The sequence below is a fragment of the Lipotes vexillifer genome, unplaced genomic scaffold, assembly GCF_000442215.2.
Source record: "Lipotes vexillifer unplaced genomic scaffold, Lipotes_vexillifer_v1.1 scaffold680, whole genome shotgun sequence".
Taxonomy (NCBI): Eukaryota; Metazoa; Chordata; class Mammalia; order Artiodactyla; family Lipotidae; genus Lipotes; species Lipotes vexillifer.
The window spans coordinates 2,530,098-2,538,909 of record NW_006780838.1 but is presented as its reverse complement, the minus strand read 5'-3'; the positions used below and the strand labels follow the sequence as shown (position 1 = coordinate 2,538,909).

The following is an 8,812-nucleotide window of genomic DNA, read 5'->3' as shown; positions in this document are numbered from 1 at the left end:
TCCCTACAGAGTGAAGGCTGCCCAGACCGAGTTAGGACAGCAAATCCTGGCCGATTTCGAAGAAGCGTTTCCTTCCCAGGGCACCAAGGTATTGTTTTGCATTTTCCCTTCAGTCTTTGGATATTATCACCATTTGTGCCTGATGCACACTCACTGTAGTTACTGTTCATTAACCATTCCAAAAGCGTTTGCCAGCAGCCATAACGTCTGTTGGCTAGAGGTTCAGGGTAATGAGACCATCCTTGATTTTAAATATCCCAAAGCAACAATTGATTCCCCATCTGTGTCCTCCCAGTATCAAAAAGTCAGGATTTGTTTCAGTTTAATTTAATGTGTGTCAAACCCAAGAAGTCTGCCTGGTAAATTCCTTCTTTTTCTCATGGCTATGTTTAAAAAAAATAATAATAATAAAATTCTTTTTCAAGCCACAGTGTTTTTTAGGATCGTTACATAACTTTTTGGTTTCAGTTTGGTGAAGAGACAACTGGGAGGAACGTCCCCAGGCTTATGTAACTCTTGGAGTGACACAGTTAGGAGGCTGGCTTTTAATGATCCTGTTCTTTGGGATTAATCCCTTTAGCTCTCACTGGTAGCATAGCTGTTTGTGTTGTGTCTGCAAAGCCCACGGTATTTCACTTGTGAGCTATTGGTTACACTTCTCATGTAACAAGCTTTGCCTCACTTGGCCATCACCGTGCCGGGGTAACTGCCTTCAGCGCCATCCTGCAAATTATAGCAGACATAAGCTTAATGCTTTGCGTGTGTTGGGGAGAGAAGAACCCTCAGAAGCTTTTTTCCCCCTCTATTATTTGAGCTATTTCAGGAGAAAGAACTGTGCAGCGCAGAAGCGACCCAAAGCACACGCCGGCAAGCAGCACTTGGTGGGTGGAGTTGGGGGATATATGTTCATTCACCGAGCCAAGGACCGTTTCCTGGATCTGCTCTATAATTCAATAACTGGAAATATCTTAATCGTTTTTCTTTGCACCTCATAAAAGAAACTTAGGAAGTAGGTGGGGGTAGCAGCCCCAGCTTTGTAGATTACCTTCTACAGGAAACCTGCCTCTGATTTTAATGTCATATATTCTGGCTGACTTCTAGCAATCAGGTATTTTATGTGTAAAGCACGTTCCTTTGCGGACTTCATCTTCCTTATTCATTTTCTGTAAGTGCGGGGAGTGGATGTTGGAAAGCTGTCCTGTAAAAAGGGGTTGTACGGTATTCACAAATTACAAACACTAGCCTCTTCTTAGTCCAGGGCCTGCTATACTATACTCTGCTGTTCACCCTGGTTTTAAGAAGTTTCAGAAAAATGTGGATGAAACCCAGCTTTATCATTTAGAAAAAAATAACGTTGACCTACATCATATCTTTTACTCAGACCCCCACGAGGCAGATGCGGTGAAAAATGGTTTTCTTTAACAACTTGCTTCCCTTTTCTCTGTCTGGGCGACTTCTTTTTAAGAGTTTTCTTTTTTCCTTCTGAATGACTATTGACTTCTCTTAAAGGCTTTGTGTTATTATTACTATTTCACAAATGGAAATCAAGATTATTTTTTTAAAAATTACCCAAAGGTTACCTATTAGATCCTTTTTAAATGAAAAAATCTGAACCCATGAGCCCATAGGTTTTGGCTTTCGTGACTTCTCTGTCAGATCAAACATTTTCATCTAGAAGCCAGAGTTGAGCAGTCAGGGTGCTCAGTGAATGACAGAACAGCCACTCAGCACGGAGCAAGTCAGAATTTTAGCAATTTAGCTCTCGGGCAGCTTAGGTTAACACTTAGGAAACTCTTGAACTTCAGTTGAGGTGGATAAATTGGACAGAATTGACCAAAAAAAAAGTCATAAAGATTTGGAAGACCCTTAATCATCACCTAGTTAAAGTCCATTATTTTTTTTCACTTATATTTCAGATGAGTGTCAATAATTGTGCCAAAGCTATGTGGCTATTTAGCCAAGCCAAGAGCAGATGCCAAGTGTTCTTTTCACTATAGCCCACTCAGCCAGCCATGTTCATTCAGTGAGTTACTATGAAGAAAGGGTCAGCGAGACTGAATTGCCTTCAGTAATACAAGGGCCTTCCCACCATGATGTATCAATACAGCCCCTTGATAGTTACTTCTACTGTTTTTTTTCAGGTCAAGGGGCCAGTATCATAATATTTTTTACCTTTGGCTGCCTGTCTGCATGGTTGACTATCAGTGGGACAAGGCTGGTGGTTTAGAACCTGGATTTAGGTTTTAAATGCCAGCACACTGTTTGGCACAAATATAGCACCTTAGGAACAGGAATCCAAGGTTAGAATCAGGGGAAATTGGCATGTGTGGAGTGAGACTGGTATCATTCTGATTTTTAGGGCTCTTCAGCAAGGTGACTTCAGTTCAGATCGCAGAAGTTTCTACCATCATTGCTGGCCCTGTTTCTAAAATGTCTCATTGCTGATTCATGGAGTAGCTTTTATTATTGGCTACTGCAGACTAGCTTAATGATTCTTTCATCAAGGAACAAGTAACTAAAATATCCATCCACAGCACAAGAATGAGTGTCAGGGGAGTGGAAGTAATAATAACATCATGAGTAGAACAAGAAGCAGCAGCTGTCAGAGGCCATAAGATTTAAAGGTCATTTCTGGCTTTTGAACTGGTGTGTGTTGTTTGTTTTACCAGAGGCCAGGAGGACCCAGCAATGTCCTACGAGATGCTTGTCTGGTTGCTAATATTTTGGACCCCAGAATCAAGCAGGAAATCATCAAAAAGTTTATTAAACAGCATCTGTCAGAGTATCTAGTACTTTTTCAAGAAAACCAAGATGTAAGTATTGACCAAAGGAGATCAGATGTTACATTTGAATTTATCAGTTTATTTTAAAATTTATTTTATTTTTGGCTGCATTGGGTCTTTGTTGTTGCACGTGGGCTTTCTCTAGTTGCGGCTCTCGGGGGCTACTCTTCGTTGCAGTGCGCAGGCTTCTCATTGCGGTGGCTTCTCTTGTTGTGGAGCACAGGCTCTAGGCACTCGGGCTTCAGTAGTTGTGGCTTGCAGGCTCAGTAGTTGTGGCACGCAGGCTCTAGAGTGCAGGCTTAGTAGTTGTGGCTCACGGGCTTAGTTGCTCCACGGCATGTGGGATCTTCCCGGACCAGGGATTGAACCCATGTCCCCTGCATTGGCAGGCAGATTCTTAACCACTGCGCCACCAGGGAAGCCCTGTTACGTTTGAATTGTATTGAAAATTGATTGCTCTCAAGTCTGTGATTTATATTTTATTAGTGTTACTGTCTTAAAATGTTGATTGTTGGACCATGAATCCTAGGGGCTGACTGTACAGTTCAGCAATTCTTAACCATTTTGGGGTCACTGACCCTTTGGAGAAATTAATGAGAGCTACAGAGCTTCTCCCCCAAAATGCACCTATGCATAAAACTTTGCATACAGTTTCAGGAAGTTTGTAGAACCCTGAAGCCCAGTCATAGACCCCAGGTAAAGAACCTCTGGATCAAGTAAAAAAAAAAAAGTAGCCTAGACTCTGAAACCGTGAGAAATAGAGAAATTGGTTTTGTTTTTCTCGGTTCTTCTATGTTTTTTCTTATTTCCTTGAACTGTCAATACTACGTCTAAGCACTGGGGTGGATTTTGTTCCCTGCCTCCCCAAGGTTGCCTGGCTGGACAAAATTGACCGGCGCTATGCCTGGATCAAGCGCCAGCTTGTGGACTACGAGGAGAAATACGGCCGGATGTTCCCGCGAGAGTGGTACATGGCGGAGAGGATTGCAGTAGAATTTTGCCACGTCACAAGGTAGATGCCAACTCTCTACTGGTTTTGGTGTTGATTGAAATCAGTTGAAACCAGTTGATTGACACCAATCCCCCAGCCTCTACAGGCTCCGTGTTGTCTTGTGGCTTTGGTACCACTCCCACCTTTTTGGGTTTGCTTGTTTGAAAGTCATCATTTTAATGAGAATGTCTTCAGCTGTGCTGGACTCCCCTCAGAGGACTCCTTTCCTTTTGAAAGTCAGATTTTATATACCCAAAACCAAGTCCCAAACTCCAGCTGTAGCTATATCCCACCTTCTCCAACTTTAGAGTTCCAGCCCTAGAGGAGAGAGCATTATGTGAAGGCAAGGTAAACACTTGATAAGGAGACATGGACTAGGTTACGTGAGAAGCCCTGGGCCAGTAGATTGTAGCCAGAGCACTTGTTTTTGTGTTTGTTTTGCCTTAAGAGTAAAATATACCCAACACGGCAGCTATGTCTGCTCTTATCTTTGCTCTAGGACTTTCCTATAGCCTCGCCCTTGCCGTGAACAGCCTGCCTTCTTAATCAACTAAAAGTTCTTCAACCAGATTTCCCTGTAGTAGTTCATTGCCCCACATTTTCCCACGTGTCTGTATCACCTATATCAATGTGCAGTGAGAATACATCCATCATTGTTCTGCTTTTCTTTTTTTTTAAATAAATTTATTTGTTTATCTGTTTATTTATGGCTGCATTGGGTCTTCGTTGCTGCACGCGGGCTCTCTTTGGTTGGGTCGAACGCGGGCTACTGTTCATTGCGGTGCATAGGCTTCTCATTGTGGTGTCTTCTCTTGTTGCAGAGCACGGGCTCTAGGCACATGGGCTTCAGTAGTTGTGGCATGCAGGCTCTAGAGCGCAGGCTCAGTAGTTGTGGTGCGTGGGCTTAGTTGCTCCGCAGCGTGTGGGATCTTCCCAGACCAGGGCTCGAACCCTGTGTCCCCTGCATTGACAGGTGGATTCTTAACCACGGCGCCACCAGGGCAGCCTTGTTCTGCTTTTCTGCTTTCTGGGTAGGTGGTTCCAGAGGGACAGGGGCAATATCTACTTCAGTGACATAGTAGACACTCAGGAAATAGTTGTTGAGAACATTTCCCACCCCTAATACAGTGTTTATAGTCTTTGGATAGTTAATATTATTGGCATCTGAGTGTTCTAAGCATTTTAAAGACCTTCTCTCATTCATCCTGTCTTCACTTTCCGTGAGTGTAGCCCAGGGCCAGATAGTCTCTCTTTTTTTAAAAAAAAATTTATTTGTTTGTTTGTTTGTTTGTTTATTTATTTTTGGTTGCATTGGGTCATTGTTGCTGCCCATGGGCTTTCTCTAGTGTGGCGAGCAAGGGCTGCTCTTTGTTGCGGTGCGCGGCCTTCTCATTGCCGTGGCTTCTCTTGTTGTGGAGCACGGGCCCTAGGTGCACGGGCTTCAGTAGTTGTGGAGCACGGGCTCTAGGCGCACGGGCTTCAGTAGTTGTGGCACACGGGCTCATTGGTTGTGGCTCGTGCGCACTAGAGCACAGGCTTAGTAGTTGTGGCGCATGGGCTTAGTTGCTCTGTGGCATGTGGGATCTTCCCAGACCAGAGCTCGAACCCGTGTCCCCTGCATTGGCAGGTGGATTCTTAACCACTGCGTCACCAGCTAAGTCCCAGATAGTCTCTTTATATCAAAGAATTAAAACCCAAGAAGTATAGATCAGCGTATCCATTGACAAAGCTAAAGCTAGAATCAAAAGTTTTTATTCTGTCCTTGCAGCTTTACCACAACAGTGGTGGGAATGGGCTTTTATTGGTTATGTAGTCCCTTCTAATAGTGCACAGTTACATTAACTCCAAGTTACTTAATTAATTTTTTTATTTGTTATAAATTTATTTATTTTATTTTTGGCCATGTTGGGTCCCCATTGCTGCGTGTGGGCTTTCTCTAGTTGCGGCGAGCAGGGGCTACTCTTTGTTGTGGTGCGCGGGCTTCTCATTGCGGTGGCTTCTCTTGTTGCGGAGCATGGGCTCTAGAGCGCAGGCTCGGTAGTTGTGGCGCACGGGCTTAGTTGCTCCGCAGCATGTGGGATCTTTCCGGACCAGGGCTCCAGCCCGTGTCCCCTGCATTGGCAGGCGGATTCTTTTTTTCTGCGGTACGCGGGCCTCTCACTGCTGTGGCCTCTCCAGCTGCGGAGCACAGGCTCCGGACGCGCAGGCCCAGCGGCCATGGCTCACGGGCCCAGCCGCTCCGCGGCATGTGGCATCCTCCCAGACCGGGAAACGAACCCGTGTCCCCTACATCGACAGGCGGACTCTCAACCACTGCGCCACCAGGGAAGCCCGGCAGGCGGATTCTTAACCACTGCGCCACCAGAGAAGCCCCAAGTTAATTAATTAATTTATTTATTTATTTAAAATATTTATTTATTTATTATATTTATTTATTTATTTAGGGTGCATCAAGTCTTATTTGCCGCACGTGGCATGCGGACTTCTTAGTTGTGACATGCATGCGGGATCTAGTTCCCTGACGAGGGATCGAACCCGGGCTCCCTGCATTGGGAGCACTGAGTCTTACCTACTGGACCATCAGGGAAGTCCCAACTCCAAGTTAATTTTTTAAAAAGTCCCATATCTAAGCATAACTGAACCACCTTAGAGTAATTCATGGTAGTCATCTCTCTTAAAATCATAGGTACAGTCAAGTTGTATGCTTTAAGGGCACATTGTGTGTGGGGGGGTATTTCTTAAGGGATATTGGCTGTTGATTTTTTTTTTAATAGGCGTTATTTTTTTAGAGCAGGTTTAGGTTCACAGCGAAATTGAGAGGAAGATACAGAGATTTCCCATATACCCCCTGCTGCCCCATCCCTCCAGATAGCCTCCCCCATTATCAACATCCCCGACCAGAGTGTACCCTGTGTTACAATCGCTGAACCTACACTGACACATCATTACCAAGCAGAGTCTGTAGTTTACATTAGGGTTCACCCTTGGTGCTGTACATTCTTTGTGGTGGTGGTTTTCAGAAACACATTTGCTACTGGATTTAGGTAACCTTTTTGTACTGATTCAAGGTTGATCGTGGTTATGACTTTCTAAGTCCTGGTTAGCAAAGAAAGAGTGAATTCCTTGAGAAATTGATAAATAATTCGCTTTAGCCTCCAGTTCAGCGACTTGCAAAATTCATTTTCTGTGAAAAATGAAGTCCGCAGGAGACTGGGAGTACCCAAAAGCCAACACATCTGCTGCTATTGCGTCAGCTAATGGCAGTGTTGCTGCCAAGCTTTCATTATTCGAATTTTGGCTAAAATCCTACAGATACATAATTCTCAAATAAATTCAGAGACTCTTTATTTGGTTTTTGTCACTTATTTATGAGGAAAGATGACCCATAGCTCAGTACTTACTAAGAACTCTTGTGTTACTGCTCCCTTACCACTTAACATTCCGAGACGGGACACTTGAGTGTCACGTAAGCTTCACAGGCAGGAACCACCCAGACATGTACATGTCACTTTTCACATGGGGATTCCCGTCTCTCACGTCTCTTTCCAGGGCTCCTGCTGTCTGGTGGAAGAGGTGATTATTGAGCTCTGTGGAAGAGGGAGGGCTTTGTAATTCAGTACTTAATGACTTGTGAAATTATATAGAATATATGCATTTTTATAAAATACTGAGTAAATGCTTCATATATATTATTAACAAATTATTGAAAAGTTTAAAGATAAAAATTGTAGTACCCATGTAAACAAATTGATGTCCATAATCCTTGAGGTTTTTTTTTGACTAGTGGGTAATTTCATCGTACAATTGTTATTTAGAATATGTATCTCTATTCCCTGAGCATTAAACTTAGTTAGTGATAGATGTCAGGTTTTGAAATGACCACATACTTTTTTTTTTATAATATACGCTAAAGCCACTTACTTTGTCTTATCTTGAGTGATCAGTTTGTTTGACAACATTCTTATATCTTTAATTTGAAGGACAGAACTGGCCAAGATCATGCGTACCAGAGCTAAGGAAATTGAAGTGAAATTGCTTCTCTTTGCTATTCAGAGAACAACTAACTTTGAGGGGTTTCTTGCAAAACGCTTCTCCGGGTGTACCCTGACAGATGGAACTCTGGTAAGATGGTCCTAAGGGAGACTGGACCAGGAAATGAGTGGCCTGGGTGGGTGGGCTTCACTTCAGCCTCTCACACTGTGGTGGTTCCATCCATTGGCTCAAGTGCTTAATCCCCCGTCCCAGGGATTTTGCTGATTTTGTGCAAATAGTCATACAGAATACTGTATGACTGGATTTATTGTTTGTCTATTTTGCAGTACTTTGTGTTTCTAGAATGTCCTGTCATCATTTTGTCTAAGGATAGGCCCCATTTTAAAGACTAGTAGTTCTGTGAGTCATAGAGGCCTCACTTATTCAGTCACAAATACCTCATTACATTATCAACTCTTGAGTTTTGTTACAATTAGGATATGTTTAGAGGAAATGTACCAAGAAAGGGGTGAACTGCAGCCTTAAAAGCAGGAAACGTTGGCGATTTCTACAATGTTCATCACTGAAGAATGGTTAAATAAAATATGGTAAATTCATGCTGTGGAATAGGTGTAGCAGTTTGAAAGTGGTAGAATGGGGGATAGATCTAGATGTGCTGTCATAGAAAGAAAACCTCTCACATATATTAGGTGCAAAATGTAAGCTGCAGCCCAGTATATATGGTGTAATTCCATTTGTGTGAGAAGCATGTTTATATATGTAAATAGGTAAGAAAAAGGTCTGGAAATGATAACAGTAGATGGATGTCTCTGGGGAAAGGAAATTGGAGTGAGACTAGGTAGAGAAGCAAAGAATTTTTTTTTTTCGTTTTATTCTGGTAATTCGTTTGAATTTTTCTTGTAAAAACGCATTTACAAACTTTTTAAACTTTGCTTTTACATAATCTAACGTTATTTTTCAGTTTTTTTTAAATGAGGGAGATGGCCCAAACAGTGACTTCCAAACTTTCTCCCCCTCCCCTCCCCCCTCTCCCTCCCCTCCCCTC

General features: G+C 43.0%; 1 protein-coding gene across 2 annotated transcripts in view; it reads left to right on the top strand.

The window, feature by feature from the left end:
- Positions 1-8,812, top strand: part of VPS53 (VPS53 subunit of GARP complex) — a 125,738-nt gene that overhangs the window by 47,179 nt on the left and 69,747 nt on the right. For both annotated transcript variants that reach the window (XM_007454234.1, XM_007454235.1), the window contains 4 exons: positions 10-88; positions 2,670-2,813; positions 3,653-3,795; positions 7,755-7,896. In XM_007454234.1, coding sequence (XP_007454296.1) covers positions 10-88; positions 2,670-2,813; positions 3,653-3,795; positions 7,755-7,896 — 508 coding nt within the window. The remainder of the gene's footprint in view (positions 1-9; positions 89-2,669; positions 2,814-3,652; positions 3,796-7,754; positions 7,897-8,812) is intronic.